Here is a 20,470-nt window from a genome sequence, read left to right as displayed (position 1 = left end):
GCCTGGCTGGTCCTTACCATTGGCGTTCTTCCCACAGATGAGATGCTCATAGGGCTGCAGTACTCCCCAGAGCTCAGCATCATTGTTGATGACCATCTCTAGGGCTTCGGCGGAGATCTCCCCACCCCCTCCGCCCCCGTCTGGGCTATGGCTCGCTAGAACCCTGGCCTTGATCTCCTCCACCAGGTTTTCCATGCAGGATGTTAAAGAGATGGCCGCATACTCGTGAATCCTAACGGAGATCCTGGTATCTACCATCCATCTGAAAAACGTCCCGACCGAAAAGGTGAGGCCGCACCGGGCGGATTTGCCCTTCCTCAGGCCGTCGCCAGCACTCATGCTGTACAGAGACAGGGCCTTGACTGTTGCCAAGACGCAGCTTTCGGATAACGACCAGCTCTGGATCAGCTTGATAGCACTTTGGATCTCAAATCTGGTGCATTTGGAATGCATCACGCTCAGACGCTGTGCCTCCCGAGAAATCCGGATCAACGGCCGCCTGAGTAACACAGACAACCTCCTCACCGCGTCTTGGGTAAAGTTTCTCTTGTTCCCTCCTCCCCCTTTCCCCTTTCTGAGGATCTTCCCAATGTCCTCATCAGTCCAAGGGAATTCCTCTAGATCAGGCAGTTTGGCACATCTCGAAAAGATGTCCGCAACTTCGGGATCCTCCGGCAGGACAGTGTTCACCGTATCCCAGCTGTTATTCCGACTGTTCATGGAGCCTGAATAGTACCACCAGTTGCCCCTGTGCTGAGAGGATGTGAAGGCTTGGGAGTTGGACTTGGAAGAAGAGAGGCTAAGGGACCTGCAGGAGTCCCCTGCCCCATACCCGGAGTCCAAGGTTAAATCTTCCAGGGTCTTCAGAGTAGAGCTGTATATCCCAGCCATAGGAAATACCTGCTGCGATTCCGCTCCTCAACTGCACAGAACGCGGAAGACGATTCAGCTCGATCCAGGCTGTTTCGAAAGGAGCCGGAGACAGAAGCCGGTCGCACCAGAAGCAAGCTGGTCCCACTCTCCTATTCGGCTGCGTGCACGTCCAGTTTGTGCTTGAGCTCCCAAGGATCCTTCAGGTTCTTATGGGTGCCAGCTGTCTCCATTCCACAGTCAAGTTGAGATCATTTATTTTCCGCCTCGAGCAAGGATGGAAAATACTGGGGCCAGGAGAAGAACAAGAGGGGAACCAGGAGAGCTCTTTCCAGAAGCTCAAACAGGCAATGCCATTCCCAACGGGGTGGCCGCAGTCGACTGAGCGAAAACAGGGGGACAGCTCAGGAAGGCAGGCAAGCAGGCAGTCAGTCCTTCCTCAAACGACGACCCGGAGTTAAACTCGGACTTATCAAACAGCCAAATAAGAATACGAAAGACTGAACGCTCAAAGAGCCAGCCCAAGGAGCTGCTGCGGGCTAAGCGCCGGCGATTCCACCAGACACTTGCAAGAAGCTTTCAGCGAACTTCTCTGGTACTGCTCTGTTGGGCACGCCGATTGCAGGCGGCATGCAAATGACCTGCGGGCAAACACACCAATCAGCGGCACCGGGGAAAGTGGGGGGTTGGACCAGCTACTGAAATGAGAGATAGGCGGTGTCTATGTAAATTTCACGCAGGCTTGAGGGGCGGGGACAGGAAAACGGCAGAGAGGAATCAAAACAACTGGCGTGGGAGGTTCCAGAGCGAGAGAGGAACTGGGGAAACTAGGAAGAAAAGTGGCGGACGGAAGGAGCTGCTCGGTTGCTTGAAGTTTGGAGAAACAGTAGTAGCAGTGTGCTCATCATCATGTCCAGCTCCCGCTTTGCAGAGGTAATGAAGCTCCTCGTCCTGTGCAGCTGAACTGCTAAGCATACAGCCTGAGACTAAACATGGTTTTCGCGGAGGGAGGACTCGCTGACTTGAGACAAGAACTTGTTTCCAAGTAGATGTGCTTAAGCATGGCCTTTGCAACCCTTTGCGCCATTACCCGGAAATAAGCAAGCCCCGCTGAACTTGGGGGAATTGATTTCTGAGTAGGCATGTGTAGATGTTAGGCTGCTAGTCAGTTTGCACAAGTGGGGCACAAATCGTTCCATGTTTCTGATCTTTGTATTAGATTGTAAAACTGTATTGACTTGAATGCAGAGTTGACTGAGGATGTTTTGCTTGTGACCCCCCGCAGCTGCAGCATTCACTGCATTTCCCCAGAACTCTGCTGAGACCACTCTTATATATAAGATAAAGTGCTTCTGAGCTTTTCTCAAACTTGTTGTGTTATGTGTGAAGGTTCTTAATGTGGAGAAGAAACAAAAATAATGTAGATTTCTACTGATGTAGGTTTCACAGCCTTATTACAGACTGTTGTGAAAGGTGATAAGCCTCAGGTGCTAACATGTTTTCTAAAGGGTCTCCCAGTCTAAAATAAGTTAGTATGAAGGTTGCTCCTGTGACAAAAAGGGCCTTTGAATCACTATTTCCTATGCACAATGACTTGGAAGTAAGTTCAGCTGAGCACAACAAGACTTGCTTCTGCGTAAACATGCACAGGATTGCACTGTGTGCTGGAGTTTCCAGGCCTGTCTTTGAATCTAAACTCTACATGAGCTAAAAAGGTACACTTGATTTAAAACTGGTTTTTCCCTGCTTTCTAGCCTGCCTTAACAACCCTTTACAAGTGATGCCTTACAGATTAAATGATGTTCTAAGATGACTTGTGGAAATACCCAAGGCAAAGTAGGTTTTTCTTTTTAAAAAATTGACCTCCAAAATGCCCCCTAATGCATCACAGTGAGACAGAAACACATGCACATGAATCTGAGGCATTCTTAATATAATTTTGAAAAAACTTTTGCAATGCAATCAAAGTCCCACTGAGTTCATTGGTGCTTACTCCTAAGTAAGTGTGTCTAGGATTGAGGCTTTATGGAGCTACTCCATAAAGGAAAGGGTTGTGCTGTCGAGTTGGTGGCAACTCCTGGCGGCCACAGAGCCATGTGGATTTCGTGGTAGAATATAGGAGAGGTTTACCATTGCCTTCTCCTGTGCAGAATGAGATGATGCCTTTCAGCACCTTCCTATATCACTGCTGCCCAATACAGCTGTTTCCCATATTAGGTGTTTCCTAATATAGGTGTTTCCCATATTCCCATATTCTGGGAAACACAACAGCGGGGCTTCAAACCAACAGCCCCCTGATCTCTAGGCAGGTTGCTTGTCTGCTGTGCCATTAGGTAGCTAGTTACTCCATGCAATATGGAAAAAGCAAAAGCTGGATAGAGTCAAAGATTTGGGTTATCTGAAGTGAAACTGTTGCAAGCTATTTTAATTGTTGTAAATGTTCGGCCTGGTTTTCCAGGTTTTTTTAACCGTTAACTGTTTTAACTGTTAATTAGTTTTATGCTGTTATGCTTTTGATTTTAATTGTTTTTATTTTGATGTAAACAGCCCTGAGACATTTTTGGAAGGGTGGTATCTTCTATCTTATTAATTCTCTTAGCCGACTGTGGGGATGCATGTCAACTTCTTCACGGCGGAACTCTCGAAAGGTCACGTGAGAGTTCCGACCACGGTAATGGAGGTGGCGGCTCAGTCCGCTGCCAGGAAGAGGAGGTGGCAGGCAGTGGTAGAGCCATGCTGCCAAGAGCAGCCCAGCTGGGCGGGTGGTGGAGCTGTGCCCGGTCGGGAAGGAAAGCGCTGCCAGCAGCCAGGGACAAAAAGCTAAGAAGACTGGGGCAGCAGGTGAGAGGGAGGGGGGAACCACCAGCCCCAAAGAGCACACAGATGCTCTGTGTGGGTTCAGCTAGTATAAATCAAATAAATGATTGGGTTAGGTGCAAAAAACACTAGTAGACCATGTCAGTGGGATAGTTAAACAGACCAAACTGACTTTCAGGCACATAAAGGTGCTTCTCTTTGCACTCTTCTTACTTCCAGGGACATGTACTTTTTTCACATGGCAGAAATACAGGGGCCTTGGGTTTCAGTCTTGTGTTCTGTTGAGATTTGTTTTGATAAACTTACTCACTGAAGCTAATATCTAAATGATATGCAAGTCTGCTACATGGGCCTGCTGGAAACTGATATTCACATACTGATTCACTTACTGAAACATTAGATAAGCAGTTAACTAAGTTTGTAATTCTAAACACTTACTTGCTGCATTGAACTCAGTGGAGCCTACTTCTGAATAAATGTGCTTAGGCTTGGACTGATAGTCTCTGCCATGGGTGTCATAATGTGAATGGGTAGATTGTCAGCCCATTCCAAGAAGGCAGCAAGTTTTGCAGCCTGAAAGAGGCCTTTTGAGCTTGGTTTACACACTTCTGACCTTGAATCGTGAGCTGGATATGAAAGAAAGATGCCTGGTTTTTCTTCCTCTCCATATGTGGACCAAATTAAAGGAGTTCTACCCTCTCTGTATCTGTATTTTATTAGTAATTTTATTTAGTGTTTAGCTGCCACGTATGTATTTGATACAAGAGCGCCACCTTTGGGCTAGACCAGCCTCATTATTTGCAAAGTAAATTTAGATAATATGAGGCAGTGGCTGGCATCCTGACTAAATTTACCCAAGGATGTCCAATTGAAATTGCCTAACATGTCCTTTTAAGTCCAATGGAACTTCCTTGAGTAAACTTAGTCAGGATGTCAGTCACTCTGTGTGTGTGTGTGTGTGTGTGTGTGTGTTCTAGCTGTGACAATGGAACAAATGCCACAGTAGCTGTGGTAGAGTAGCTGAAAGTTCTTTGGAATTCTAATATGTCCCTCCATCTGGCCTCCGTGATCTTTGAGTGAGGCTCTGTTTGGGAACCTTAGAAATATGGCTTGTGGTGAGAACAGGACTCTTCTGTGGTGGTGCCTTGGCTGAGGGACTCTGCCCATAGAAGCTTGCGTAGCCATTTTTTTTCTTTACTTTTAGAAGTTGGCTAAAATCTTCCTCTTTGGGAAGGCATTTGGCTGGTCAGCTAATGCTGCTTCATCTTATTTTTTACTGACTGACATCCTGACTAACAAAGTGCTTGCACTTCTAGGGGCACAGCAGGAGTCCTCTCACAACTCCCTGTCCACTTGTGCAAGCAAAGTTGTGCAAGAGCCTTTAGACTCCAGAGCACTCTCCTCATTCCACAAGATCAGAAACAATCCTCTGACCCTCGGCAACATGTTTCCAACCTTGCAGTGCACTCGCCCAAAGGGACGGGGGAGTTGTGGATGGGCTTCCGTCATGTACCCGCAACGTCTAGAAGCTTGAGCACTTCATTACTCAGGATGATAGCCACTTTTCCTATCTGTGACTTTAATGTTTTACTTAAGTTTATGTGTATTTTAACATGGAAATTAACTGCCTAAAAGACTTCTGACTGACTGGTGGTAGCAGAGGGAAACCAATCAAATAGTAAAATGAAAACAGTGTAGTCTGTTTCATTGTAAACTTACAGTGATTATGCTTGAAAGCTTTTTTTTTTTTTTTAGCACCTTTAAGGTCTACTTCTATTGGATTGCAAATAGGCTACTTAAAAAAAAAAAAGATGAGCTACAATAAACTTTCCTTTTCTCCTCTCTCCAGAATCTTAATTTCACAACCCAACAAGATGTGATATATTTTTCTTTGCTTAAAACTGGGTATGTGTGGATTTGGATAGGGGCCAGGATGTAGGGAATCCACTCATCTACTTGTCCATGATGAGTGAAAAACGATGCCTGCTGAGTGGAAAAAAATCCTGATGGGTAATGTGCCAACATAGCTTCACGAACCATCTGATGAGTAAAATATTTTGTTTGACTGGTGAACTGAGCCACCATTTCTTGACTCCTGATTGGGGCTATAGCACTGGGAGAGGGCATGCTAACTCTCTTTCTCTGTATTGTTTCTCTGACTTATATCTCATTATTATTATTTAGAAGATTTATATACTACTTTTCAATAAAGTCCTTAAAATGGGTTACATAGCAAAATAAATGAAACTAGCTGACCTGGCACTGAACATCTGTACCCCCAGATCTCCCTGTCTCTTCCCCCACCCCTTCAGCCCCAGTTTGTTCTCCCTGCTGGCTGGCTGGCCGGCCTGGCCACTGCTTTCTCGAACCGCCTGGCTGCCAGCCTGGCCGCCGCTTTCTCTCGCTGGCCACTTGCCTTCTTCTCCCTCTCCCCTTGCTCGCAAAATCTCGCGAGAGCTGCCCCGTATGGGATTAGCAACGGGTATGCCTTAGAGCACTGAGAGACCTTAAAGGCCAAGTTGAAAACAGGTCATCCTGGAGATTATCTATCTATGTGGTCGCTAAGAGGCGACACCGACTTGACGGCATTTAATCAATCAGTCAGTGCCTTAGAGAAATAGATAATGCTTTTCTGTCCCAAAGGGGCTTGAAAGCTGAAAACAAAAAAGACACAACAGCAGCTGGAAAAGACATTATGCTGGGACAGTTGGGGACAGTTGCTGTCGTCCTACTAAACATAAGAGAACCATGACTTGAAAAAGTCTGTTTGCCCAGTTAGCAAGTGGACTACTAGCTGTAGAGGAGAGAAAAGGCACTGGCTGATATCCCAGCTGACACCATGTATTAAACACCAATACTCCAGCAGCCTGCAATTCCTAAGTGCAGGTGCTCTTGCACAAGAGCACAATTATTTCAGAGCTTTCACTGCACTCCGGCAGCACTCTGTTAGAGGGGACACATGTCCCTGACCCTCAAGGATGCGTTTCTGCTTTAAGAGAGTGCTTCCAGACTACGGGGAGAGCTCTGAAATAATTGTGCTCTTGCACAAAAGTGCCCGTATTTCAGAAGCATTGGGGCTAGTGCTGCATTTGCACTGGTGTTTGGAATATGCATGCAGTGTTAGGATGGCAACCAATGCTGGTAACTGGAAAATTTTAAATTGGAAATTTTAAATTGGGGAAGTAGAGCCTGAAAGGTTACCTCCTCAACAGCTTCAATCCAACCTCTCCCCCTACCCCACCCCATCCCCGCTACAGCTGCTTTTAAGCAAATAAAAAAGATGCCAGGAGATCCAATATGGATCATGTCTAGTTTGGCTCTTAGATCTTTCTAAAAAGGATTGGTTGAGAAAACAAACTATTTGTTGATTGTTGCCTTCATTATATTTTAATTAGCTTTGTCTACTAGTCGGAGGGCTGTGGGCCACCTCCAGCCTCGGGGGTGGGGTGCCTCTGAGTACCAGTTGCGGGGGAGTAATGGCAGGAGAGAGGGCATGCCCTCAACTCCTGTCTGAGGCTTCCAGCGGCATCTGGTGGGCCACTGTGCGAAACAGGATGCTGGACTAGATGGGCCTCGGGCCTGATCCAGCAAGGTTGTTCTTATGTTCTTATGTTCTTTGCATCATTTATTTATTTAACATATTTTATATGCTGCCCCAAATACAAGTCATGCCAAAAACGTGCTTATGGAAACACACTCCTAAATGTAACCTAGCTCAAATTTCTCCATAACAAAACAAAAACAGCCCCACAGAAAAAACAAGAGTCTCGTGACTACTTAGGGACTAACAAGCTTATTGTGGCTTTTGTAGGCAAAACATCTAGTTGATCAGATGCATGGGTGTGGACAAAACATAAACCATAACTGTAATATACAGCTCATTTGCCATATTTTATTCTGTTTCTTTCTCTTCATTTCATTATACTTCTGCTCCATATCATTTGGGCTTTGACTGAGCAATTTCATCAAAATCTTTGATATTGTTACAGTCATTTTGTCCTAGTTATTTCCTACAGTACTTCTACTACTGCAGTGCTTTCTACTACTACAAATACTTCTATACTGCTTTCCAACCAAAGTTTTCAAAGCGGTTTACACTGAAAAATATCAAGAAATATGGTTCTCTGTCCCCAAAGGGCTAACAGTCTAAAAAGAAACGTTAGGTAGGCAGCCTGCCACTGGAGAGATGCTGTGCTGGGAATGAACTGGGCCAGTTGCTCTCCCCCTGCTAAATAAGAGAATTGTCACTTGAAAAGTAGTCTCAAAAACAGCTGCCAAAGTGGTATCTGAGGCTCAGCAACTGAAACACTTAACTCCAGACTAATTTTCAACTATGCTAGTTACCTACTTGTTTTTAGACTCAATTTGCTGTTTAAAGTCGGGGGAAATGGTGCCTGGCTTCTTGGCTGGGCCCCCAACTTACGGCTTAGGAGCAGACCAGAGGGATTTCCCCTTCAGGTCTGATTTTTCAGGCCACACCCCCAGCCATGCTGGAACATTTACCCTGCCAGGAAATCAATATCCACAGCCTTGCAAGCTTTTCCCTCTGGCCAGCAACGCACCCCCACCCCATGTACCTAAAGGAGCCCCTTGGCCCCCTAGCCTTTAGGGGTCTATTGAAGACTTTATTTCAGCAGGGCTTTAGTGTTTACTTTTTCTTCTATTCTAAAAGAATGTTTTGACTGCTGCCTGGTTTTATTGCAGCTAATTTACTTATGCATTGTTGTTTTTGTTCTAATATAATTTTTCTGTAAGCTACTCTGAATGTTCTGCAGAGAAGTGGGGAATACATTGCATTTTTATTTTCTACTACTGTCTTCAAAGAACTCGCAGTCCAAGTAATGGGCACTGGTGGCTTGTGGAAAGGTGGAAAAGAGATGATGAATAGAAAACTTATTTCCTTTCCCAAAATGTAGAATTTCCAAAGCTATGTATAGCTTAAGGCATAGAGTTTTCAAGAGATTCAAAAGAAGTTTAACAGTAATTTAGTTACTGTTAACTGTTCAAATTCCATTAAAGGTAAAAGGTAGAGTTGTGCCATCGAGTTGGTGTCAACTCCTGGCGACCACCACAAAGCCCAGTGGTTGTCTTTGGTAGAATACAGGAGGGGTTTACCATTGGCATCTCCCATGCAGTATGAGATGATGCCTTTCAGTATCTTCGTTGCTGCCCGATATAGGTGTTTCCCGTAGTCTGGGAAACATACCAGCGGGGATTCGAACCAGCAACCTCTTGCTCCCTAGGCAAGTTACTTCCCCGCTGCGCAGCTTCCATTACTGTCCCCCAAAAGCGCAAACCAAAATATAAAAAGGAGCAAAAAAGGACCTTCCCCTTTCTAATGGCATATCACTTGGCACAGCAACTCTTTAATTGTTGCTTTTCTGCCTCTGTTCTGTATTTCATAGAACAATGAACTCAAGATGGATGTGAGGGAATCTTGGTTAGGATTAATCCTTTTCTGATCCTTCAATGTTGGCTCTTCCTATCATTGTTCTAATGGTTGTGGTGTTCTTTCTCCAGCAGATGGCATTAGAGATCATTCATATATCCACTACACTTTCCATATTACACAGAATGGTCATTAATTTTAATGCAATTGCTGCAATTATCAGTACTTGCAAAATATATTTTGAGACCTTGCACAAAATGACAAAATGTAATTTTTAAAGGCTTGAAATTGATAATCTGCTTTGCTTTTCCATACATTACATTGCTTAATGAATGGATTTGGAAAATAAACTCTCTCTAAATAAATCACCAGGATGTGCTTTTGCATTCTTTATACACAGAATAGCTAAAACATTGCTTTAGAAAATATAGACAGCCATGGGCTTCATCAGCAACCATCTGAGGTACTGCACTGATGCCTCCTCAGCATTGACAATTCCCATGCAAAACGTTATTGTGATACTCTAGAAATTCATTTATTTTGGGAGACAATCAACAGATGTTCCTTGCTGGGCTAGCATAACCCCCCTACCCCCTGGAATTGACACAAGTCCCATAAACCTCAAAGCAGGACCTAGGATCAGAGAGTTCATGGTTCAGCTGTTGTGCAATCTCCAGAAACACTACTGTGACTGATAAGAGCAGTATTAGTGTCCTTGGGAAAGGGGCCACAACAAGCCTGTGCAACTTTATCAACAGCTTATGTAACCCCTCTGACCAGTTGTAGCAAGTGCTGGTATATGTGATCTCCATGTTTCAAGTGTGCCTAAAGTTTACCAGTGCTAGGCTAAGGGGAGTTGCAGTAGTACAGCAGGACATTCTTATGAATTCTGCCCCCCTCCCCAATACAATCTTTATGTATGAATTTCTGTTTCACTACCACAAGCAGTACCTTCTTTCTGTAGGAAACATTTCTGCTGCCTACATCCAGTACAGTTAAATCCAACAACATTGCTTGGGATAGATCTCTGCATTTGGATAAAAAGCCTTCAGTATCCACTGACAGAACATAAACAAGAAACTAGAACATAAATATAGCTTTCCCATAAATACCTACCTACCTATTTATTTATTTATTTTATATTTATTGTTAAATTTATATACCACCTTTCATTAAAAACAATCCCAAGGCAGTTTACAAAAGTTAAAAATATATAATAAAAATGACAGTTAAAAGTATTATGCTAAAAATATGAAAACAAATCTGATTTAAAATATATAAATTACAAACATAAAAACTGTACACGGATACATTCACACAATTAGTGATGTCACCAAAGATCATAATCCCCTGGCTCAGCTTTTGACCTTCTGTGACTTGTAATGTTTGCCTCCAATCCAAGAAGAAAGATAATGACCCACCAAGTTCGTCTCCTGTAATCCTCCCTGCCACCCCAACTCAGTCACTCCCCAAAGCCACCTACCCCTCCCTTCCTTTTTCAGCAGATAGGCCCCTCCCCACTGCCAAGGTAAAAGGGAAGGTGGGGCCTATCCGCAGCCTCTGTTGCAACTGCCATAGCCAGGAAAGGGGAGGGGAGAAGAGGTCTGTTGGTGTCACCACAACAACCACGTAAAGAGCTTTGCAGCCATGAGAGGAAGGATTTGGATCCTGTCACACTCCTGCTGATGATACTTACAAGTAACAGATATTTTTTTGTTACCCCCTAAAAATCAGCTTGGTTAGCAGAGTCTAATTACAAATCGAGCCCAGGGGAATTGACTCATCACTACACACAATTTTGTTCTCAGATATGGTCTCTTTTCCTTTTCTGTGCATTCCATAGCTAAGAATCCAAGTAATGGGATAGGACTGAGGATTGCATAGCACAGAAAATATGTATCTGAAGAGTATTCTTTTTGGAAGGTTAGAGGAAAACACAGCAAACTAGATGGTACCATTTAGTGGATTTTTAAAAAACCTGGAGCCTAAAATCTTATTTATTTATTATTTCTCTGTGTAAAATGCCCTGAGCCATTTTTGGAAGGGCGGTATAGAAATCAAATTAATAATAATAATAATAATAATAACAATAATAATGAAAAAAAAATAAGGAATTTAATACATCGTTAACACTAGAACCAGGGACCATCCCATGAAACTAAAGGCCAGGAAATTTAGGACCAACAAAAGGAAGTATATAATTAATCTATGGAATTATCTGCCAAGGGATGTGGTGGTGGCCCCTAAATTGGGTGGCTTTAAATGGGGCTTAGACAAACTCATGGAGAACAGATCTATTAATGGCTACTAGTCTGGTGGCTGTAGGCTACCTCCAGCCTCGAGGCAAGATGCCTCTGGATACCAGTTGCAGGAGAGCAACAGCAAGAGAGAGGGCATGCCCTCACCTCTTGCCTGTGGGCTGCTCAGAGGCATCTGGTGGGCCACTGTGTTGAACAGGATGCTGGACTAGTGTTGTGCTAGCCAGGCACTGTTCTTTACATCCGAGACGGAGAGAAAGGCACACGCAGATGGAAGGTGAGTAGATGTCATTTTAATCAGAGAAAGATAAAAGAGTTAAAGGCTTACATCCCTCTAAACACACACTACTGGAGATCCTGTTGTAGTAAGTGATGCAACTCTTGGCAGATCTTACTGATGGACTAGTGCGCAAGTGCTTCGCACTACCACCAAGAGCTACATCTCCTACTTCAGCAGGATCCCCAGTAGGCTAATCCAAGGCTAGAACGTCCCTCAGATGGCTGTCCAGACTCCAGTATGGTCCACCTTCTCTTCTGCATTTCCTTTTCCTCATAGTGCTTGATGTATCTGGGGTCTCACTCAAGGTCCTACACCTTGGTGATCAGCCAAATTAAGACCTATCTCCAAAGTGAATAGCTGCAGCCACCTACTGAATCAGAGATGAGCAGGACAGTCCTAGAATGTATCTGCCTGAGCATTGTCAAGGCAAGAATGTACTTGCGATACACCTGGTCCAGAATACATAACTGCTTCAAAAGAGTAAAGGATTTATGTAGCATATATGATACCAGGAACTGGCAGTGAGCTAATAAAGGAAGTGATGTTTCCAACTAATATAGTAATGTGTACTATAACCATTATTCTTCTTGTGTCAGCTTTCTTTCTCATCAGCCTCTCTAATTAACCTTGCAACCTTTGTTTTCAGACTAATAAAATAATGCATGGTATGAGGAAAACACTTAGAACAAGGAGCCATCTAATGAAACTGATTGGAAGAAATTCTAGGAGGGTTACCCAACCCTCAGGGACATAGTTTAAGGAGGTGTAGGTGGCTGCAAATGAAAGAGGAGATTGTTAAAAAAACTCACTCTCGCTTACACAACTAAAAACCCTGGTGTGTCAATGAAGGATGAGTCTGAATGTCAACAATTGTTTTTGTGGGGATATCTCTATCTGTATTTCTCCACCTCAATCGAAATATCACATTTTGGAGATAACGAAGTCTTATTAACTATATTTATATATCTGTTTACAAACTGCACCACAGTATGTTAGCCTGTTATACATAGTCTTAAGTAATTCGCCTCAGATAACCTTTATGCTTTCTTATAATTGTGCCAATGGTTCATTCACATGTGTGTTAATAAAAAGCCAGATGCTAAATTGGTAGTTCTTCATATTTTTGCTGCGGCTTGGAGTTGATGTCTTCATCATAATGTAAACAACATTGTTGTTTATGTTCAGTACTTCAGCAGCTCTTTCCCAATGCAGAACACACATATCAATGTGCCCCATTTCCTAGTGCTTATTAGAGTGTATTAGAAGATATTGCAAAATAAATATCCACACCTAGGTGAGGTATCAGTTGATAATGTGACTCAGGAGATGTCTGACTGGTCATTGCAGCAGCATTAATAACTGCAGCACCACTAATCTAATTGCTTGATGGAGTATCCTGAGACATTTTCGACTGATGGTGCATTTCATCCAGTGATATAAAATGAAACAAATTGTACGATAGAGTACTGTGGAAGTCTATCACTTACAGATTGACAAGGCAGCTGTTAGTTAAGAAACTAATATAATACTAAATGCATCACAAACCTTTACCCACTTATGTCAAGTGCTTCTTAAAGGCATGAAAAACAAGTTGAGGGTCTTTGTAATCATTCTTCTAAAACCCTAGATATGTTAGACCCATAAAGCACCTGACTCTCAAATTATTGTCAAAGGTCTCATCACAATAAGATGTTTAAGGCAATTCACCTGCAAAAGAAGTGAGATTCTTGAAATGGCAGCATTTATGTAAGAGGGAATTTTGGCAGGTGCTGCTTTCCTAATCTGCCTGCCAAGTTCTACCTGCCAAAACTCTTGACAGCTGCTAAAGCTACAGGAAGCTACTTTTGTATAGAGAATAGTTTTGTGTTTGTTCCCATCCATCCCCCACAGATTCCCCTTCACCAAAGCTTTCCATTTATCACTTTTACTTCTGCTGAGCTTACTGGCGCCCAAGCAGCATGTTGAGCTGCTGCCCCCTTCAGGCTGAGCACCAATTCTTACGTGGCACAGCGGGGAAATGCTTGACTAACAGGCAGAAGGTTGCTGGTTTGAATCCTCGCTGGTCTGTTTCCCAGACTATGGGAAACACCTATATCAGGCAGCAGTGATATAGGAAGATGCTGAGAGGCATTATCATCCCATACTGTGCAGGAGGAAGCAATGGTAAACCCCTCCTGTATTCTACCAAACAGAAAACCACAGGACTCTGTGGGCATCAGGAGTCTAAATCGACAAGATGGCACACTTACCGTTACCTTTTGAAGATCCTTGGTGTGTGTAATGGGGTAAGCGATTCATACCTTCATCAGACACACACACCCAGCCACTGGGAAGGCATTCGGTCATTGATTCTTTTCCCTCAGAGCCCCCTTTGGAGGCTTCCCTCTCCCAAACTCATTTCTTCCCTCCCTGTTTCCTTGCCTAGTGTTGGCAGTGGCAGCCATCACTGGACTGCATTGTCTTCCTTTCCACTGCTTATGGTCCTATTCTCCCTGCCTTTTGAAAAGGCAGGTGGTAAGGAATGAAGTGTCAGGAAATATGGATTTACTTCCAACTGCTCTACTCCCCACCCCCTGCCTTGAACTCTGAGCAGCAGTAAGGACATGCCCAAGCAGTAGCAGCTGCTGCCAAGAGCAGGTTGGGCGAGATGAGGCCCAGTTACATGGTGAGCTACCTCTGCGCATCCAATCCAACACCTAAGGTGGTTGCCTCATTAAACCTCATTGGTGGGCTAGTCCAAGATCCCCTCCAGGTCGTCTGTCTAATATCTAAACCGACTTAAAATTTAAAAACAAACTGTTTAGTAAATTATTACAAAATGTAATGTGAACATATTTACTGATGGCTATCAAACCGTGACTGTTGCATCACTCTGTTTCACAATTCAGATGAAGTGATAGCTAGGGGAGGATCACATCTTCCCATAATCAGAATGGTGTCGTTTTATGGCTAGGAAAATGATACTTGAACCAGTGTCACTTTTCTGAGGGATAATGTTTGGATCTTCCACAACAAAGGGATAATAATTTGCATTTGTTGTTTGAGAAGGCCTTGAATGGAATATTTGTAACTGGCTAGGGAATGTAAGAAAAAATTTCAGTATTACAAGATAATTGAGTATTATGAGTTAGACTTCTCCATCGTGAACATTTCTATCTTAGATTTTGGACCAAGCTCTAAATCAGGGGTGGGGAACCTTGGCCCTCCAGCTGTTTATGAACTACAACTCTCATCATCCCCAGCCACAATTATGTGGCTGGGGATGGTGGGAGCTGTAGTTCAAAAACAGCTGGAGGGCCAAGGTTCCCCACCCCTGCTCTAAATAGTACTACAATTCTATGTCCCTAAGGCCCAAACTACATGTGATTATTTATTTAAAATATTTCTATACTGTCCAAAACTTGTCTCACAGGTTTATTATGGCAAACCTATGTATTTAAATATGGATTTCACCATACAGTAGATAGGTTTGTGGGAGTAAATGGGTGCATGGGTGAGTGACACTCTTGTACAGACAAGGAGGATGGTGGACCTTTTCAAAGTAAGATGACTTCATTTTATTTTTCCAGAGGACGAGGATGAGATTTTATTTCTCCTCCCCATGTTCTCTCTTCTGCAGAATTCCCTGCCCAGTCCCCTAACACCTGGATGGTACATGGTGGAGGCTGTCTTTAGAATGCCTCTCAAAGGTGGTTTATCCACTGAATCGATAGTAACTCTTTTTAAAAGAAAAGGAAAAGCATTTGTGAACATGCACTCCCAGTCCACACAGGAAAACAGACCCCTGCTAACTGAGCAAAGAGACAACTCTTAAAGTGGCGATTCTCTTGTATTAAGCAGGCAGAGAGCAACTGGCCCTATCCAGCCTCAGCACAGCATCTCTCCAGTGGCTGTTGCTGGTATCTGCCTTATGCTTCTTTTAGATTTTGAGCCCTTTGGGGAGAGCGGACCATTTTATGGTGAGCCTAAAGCAAGTCCTCAGCACTTTGTTATATGTCCTTCTGTAAATGAAATGCTCTACCTTTTGTCTTGTGTAGCTTTTCTTTCATCAGTCAAAATTAGGTGCTGGTTCTAGGAACATGGTGCAGAATCTTGGATAAATCAACCTAGAGAGAGAGAGACACCCATGTCAGTCTCCAAATTGATTTATAATCCAGATGACCAAAATGTCCACCATTCCCTGCTAATATGCAGAACAGCTGTGCGTACTCTGTATCAACAAGTTACTGGCCATCTTGTACGTACTGTGATGAACCACTACAGGAGCTGCATCTAGATTTGTAATATAACTGACATCTTTATTTTCTAAGCCTTCATTTCAAACTGTTTACCTCATGCTAGTGCTTAACTAGTGCCAATTGTATATTAGCTGTTTTGAGTAGGCAAGGTGCGGATTAAGATAGAGGGCAGAGCTGCTTAGTAGGTGTTAAAAAATAATTAGGGCAGTGAGAGCCTTGTGAGGAGCCTTATTTTGCCTCCTTATGTGATACTCTCAAAGATACCAGTAAGTCAGCTAAAGTTGATTATACAACTTGTTTATGATCTCAGTATTCAAAGTGTCTGCAGTTCTGTCTTGATTCTGGTATTTAGTGCTTTTGAAAACAGGGTGCTTATATTTGGGATGTTTTACTTCGAATACTGATTTAATAATGTTTAACTTAGAATACTGATTGTGGGGAAGAGAAAGAGGTTTGCTTGAAAATATATACTTAAACTGTAACCAGTTAACACAATGGCCTCTTGGTCAGCATGTCTGGCTTGCAGAGCTGGTAAACCAGTTCAAGGTTGTAAAAAACATACACCTAGCAATGGGTATCTAGGAGCTATGCTTTATCCAAGGTACTTTCAGAACACAAATCTGAATTTTAAGGGGGAATGTGGCCCCAGACATATTGGCTATGTCTGAATTTATTTTCCATCCACCATCAGCATCTTGACTTTATCTAGATTTCAGTGATTCTCTCATTCACTATAGCCGAATCAAATTGTTCAAGAAATGCACATGCATGCCGTCCTCCAAATTGCTGGGCAACCTCTCTCAGCAGTTTTATATTGGCAGTGAATAGCATGGGAAACAGAATAGAACTCAACTGTGCCCTTGGATCCAGCAAAGCTTCCTAGATGCCCAAGTGATAGCCATTGCTACATACATACATACATACATACATACATTTATTATTTTATTTTATTTTATTTTTCCATTTATATCCCGCTCTTCCTCCAAGGAGCCCAGAGCGGTGTACTACATACTTGAGTTTCTCCTCACAACAACCCTGTGAAGTAGGTTAGGCTGGGAGAGAAGTGACTGGCCCAGAGTCACCCAGCTAGTTTTATGGCTGAATGGGGATTTGAACTCGGGTCTCCCCAGTTCTAGTCCACCAGCACTCTAACCACTACACCAAGCTGGCATGTGTGTTTTACAACATGGAATTGGCATGCCAGCTTCTGCTGGAGAAGAACAGTCATTTTTCCGTACTGTGTTCTGATGATACTCATGAGGTACGTGAAATTAGAAGAATTTCCACAATGCAGAACCTTGAATCTTCAGTTCTCACAATTGATCAAAAAGGATACTATGGGTGGTCAATGGCATTAAAGACTGCTGAGAGATTCAGGAGAATTCAGGTCACGCTTCTCTACACAGAGAAACTAATTGACCTGTGTGACCAAGAACATTTTTGCCCCAAGCCCCAGTCAGAAGCTAGGTTGCAAAATTCACTTCAAAGTTTTGCTCTTTAAACCTGGGTAGCTCCATAAGATGGTGGTGCAGGCATCCCACACACTGACTTGACTGCTTGCTGGCTGTTGTTGCTCACACTGGCTGCTGAAACAAACATCTCATTCTGTTAGGCCACATAAACATTCTTAGCAGCTGCTTCAAGCAGCAGTGAAAAAGGTGGGCATAAAAAAAAATTGGGTAGTGATAAGGTAGACTCTTGGGAAGTAAGCCATCAGGCTCCTTCTTAAGCAGCAGAGTCATTAATACAGCACATGATCTGTTTCTCTCTACAATAGCAATAGCAATAGCACTTACATTTATATACCGCTCTATAGCCGGAGCTCTCCAAGCGGTTTACAATGATTTTAGCATATTGCCCCCAACATTCTGGGTACTCATTTTACCGACCTCGGAAGGATGGAAGGCTGAGTCAACCTTGAGCCCCTGGTCAGATCGAACTTGTAACCTTCTGGTTACAGGACGGCAGTTTTTACCACTGCACCACCAGGGGCTCTACAGGCTGTATCATCTAACAAAAGCAGAAAATTAGAAGTGAATCATAAGTTCTGGCACATGATGGAGAGCAAGGGGACCAGCTGAAAGATTAAATTCAGCTGAACTAATTCTCAGTGGAACCGATTTCCTTTAAAAAGAAAAAGAATGGGGAGTGTTTCCATCTCATGCAGTTCTCCAGAGAGGAATGACACTGATGTCTGTTCCAGCTTAGATTAGAAGGGAAAAATTTCAGCCCAGTTATCTTATTTAGTTAAGAGCCTGAAAGCGGATATTCAGCAAGGTGGGGCTCAACATGTTGGTTATGTCGTTGTTATTATGGTGCGCTGCCAAAATCTTCTTGAAACAGATGGGCAAGTGAAGAGAGGTGATCTCCAGTAGTTATAGCTCGACAAAATGTGACTTGAACGTGGAACACACTGCTTTTTTTTTTAATAGCAAGAATACTGCTTTTGATAGTTAGGACTTCTAAGTAAGGTCGGGTGTGGTCAGAACTAGATATTAGCTCAGCAGATGTGTGGTCCCATACATGCACATGATAAAATATTAAGTATCTGTGATACTTTGTTTACTAAAAACACTAAAAAGAAAATACTAAAAAGCTGCTTTGTTTTTTGTTTTTTTCAAAAGAGTAGTCCTAACTAGTCTCTTCCATAAATCCATTTGTGGAAGAGACTAGTTAGGACTGCTCTTTAAAAACAAAAAAACAAAAAACCAAAGCAGTTTTTTAGCCCTACCCTAGACGGTTTCCCCCTCAGCTGGACTCATTTCCAGGTGTGGATCCAAGCCTGGGGTGGGGGGTGGGGATGATGAAGTGCCAGGGAAGCCTGAGGATTCCCACCTCTTCTTCCCTGCAAGTGCTTCCTCAGCCCCTTTAAAAAAGTGTTATGAAGGGGTGGGAATTGCATGTAACATCTATGTTGGTTCTTGTAGTTTCTAAATGAAAGTATTCAAATCTGCACATTCTGGATACTTGAGGTGGAAGTCCTGTGCTCTAGAATTAAATCCATTTAAATGGCGTAAGGTTTGCTTCTGCATAAATGTGCATTAGATCAGGTTGCTAACACTGTTAACATTTGCATTTTATTTTTCTGTCATATTTGTAAATGGCCTTGTTAAAACATGTGACTGAAGCTGCCATTTTTTAACTTCAAAAAGTGTGAATTGTGTTGTATGTATTAATTTAAACAACAGAAACAAGAACTAATTCCTTCAGTGCTGTTCATTATTATCCATATAATTTCCATCCCACAAATTAGCAACATTTGCTGGTCAAAGACCGTAATAAAGATGATCTCTTATCAAATTAGCAACATAGAAAAACAAATTAGCATGTTGAGTTATTACTATCATAAATTATAATAATTTTAATTTGGATAGAGCTGAGCAGGAAGCTCTCACTGAGTGTATAGATTTGATAATATGTACTGCTTTGGACTATATATAAGCCTGTTCATACATATATTACAAACATAGATATCCATGTATGCATGACATCTGCCTCCAGGGAGGCTGGATATTAGTTCTTCTAGTTGTAACTGAGACATGAAACAGTTGCACAGGGAATTTTATGAAGTTGCTCTCTAGAAGTTTAAGATGAGAATGTATAAACAACTATCTAAAGTAGTTCAACTCTGGAACAACTTATAGTAGGTATGACAGTGTGCTGGATTAGATGGTCCTTCTAATTAGCTGAGCACATGTATTGTTATGGTCAGGATGCAAAGATTTCCCCAACCAGTTTAGCACATCCACAGGGGGGGGGGGGGCTTTGGGTTTGCTTTTGTTCAAATACAGTGGTCCCTCTACTTACGAAATTAATCCGTTCCGAATGCACATTTGTAAGTCGAAAAGTTCATAAGTTGAAAAGCGGTTTCCCATAGGAATGCATTGGGAACGGATTAATGCGTTCCGGAGCCTAGAAAAAAGACCCAGACCCCCAGTAAGGCTTGCAAACTGCACAGGAACATTTCTTTTCAAGAATAAACAGGCAGTAAACAGGCAGGCAAGTCAAGGAAACCGCATGTAAAATTCGTAAGTCAAGGAAACCGCATGTAAAATTCGTAAGTCGAGGAAACCCCATCTAAAAATTTGTAAGTCGAAAAAACTGCATCTAAAACCGGATCTAAAACTGCCGTTTGTAACTCGAAAAATACTTATGTCGAGTAGTTTGTAAGTCGAGGGACCACTGTACATGGCAAATCGCTCTTAAAACTAGTGAATAGTCTGGAAACTAAGCAGGTGAGGACACTATCAGTGCTAGAAGAAGGCTCATTGGGAGCCTCATGCAAGCTGTTCTGAGCTTCCGGATGGAAGAAGAGAATCAAAGTGGAATAAATTATCAAACTAAAGGGAGTTCAAAAAGTTTCAAAACCTGTTCATAACATAAGCAGGTTGCTGTTCAAAGAAACAATAGTAAAATGTTCTACTGGACATGTACAAATATCTGATTATGGCCAAAATAGCTCTTTGAAATCCACTCTTCACCTAAAGAGAGAAAATGCCAATTGTTAGCAACTATCTACACATCATTATTAAATATTGGCCTGGGTTACACAATCATTTGGATCTAGGTTTAGTGTGGGTTACTGACAGTGTGATTGTGTGAACTAGGAATGTACAAT

The 20,470-nt window shown here is 42.8% G+C and overlaps 2 protein-coding genes across 5 annotated transcripts in view; one reads left to right on the top strand and one right to left on the bottom strand.

Annotated features, from left to right (window-relative positions):
• ABTB2 (ankyrin repeat and BTB domain containing 2) overlaps nt 1-20,470 on the bottom strand; it is a 254,828-nt gene that overhangs the window by 225,835 nt on the left and 8,523 nt on the right. Inside the window, exon 2 of one of the 2 annotated variants that reach the window (XM_053255235.1) lies at nt 15,636-15,720. In XM_053255235.1, coding sequence (XP_053111210.1) covers nt 15,636-15,663 — 28 coding nt within the window. In that variant the 5' untranslated portion in view covers nt 15,664-15,720. Of the gene's footprint in view, nt 1-17; nt 1,487-15,635; nt 15,721-20,470 lie in introns of those variants that run through there. The other variant, XM_053255226.1, reaches the window with a different exon arrangement.
• CAT (catalase) overlaps nt 1,610-20,470 on the top strand; it is a 63,098-nt gene continuing 44,237 nt past the window's right edge. Inside the window, exons 1-2 of one of the 3 annotated variants that reach the window (XM_053255294.1) lie at nt 1,610-1,803; nt 2,625-2,706. In XM_053255294.1, coding sequence (XP_053111269.1) covers nt 2,680-2,706 — 27 coding nt within the window. In that variant the 5' untranslated portion in view covers nt 1,610-1,803; nt 2,625-2,679. Of the gene's footprint in view, nt 1,804-2,624; nt 2,707-10,657; nt 10,775-20,470 lie in introns of those variants that run through there. The other 2 variants (XM_053255305.1, XM_053255315.1) reach the window with 2 other exon arrangements.

Source organism: Hemicordylus capensis, chromosome 1, assembly GCF_027244095.1.
Source record: "Hemicordylus capensis ecotype Gifberg chromosome 1, rHemCap1.1.pri, whole genome shotgun sequence".
In the NCBI taxonomy this organism is placed as follows: domain Eukaryota; kingdom Metazoa; phylum Chordata; class Lepidosauria; order Squamata; family Cordylidae; genus Hemicordylus; species Hemicordylus capensis.
This window is presented reverse-complemented; position numbering and strand designations above follow the sequence as displayed.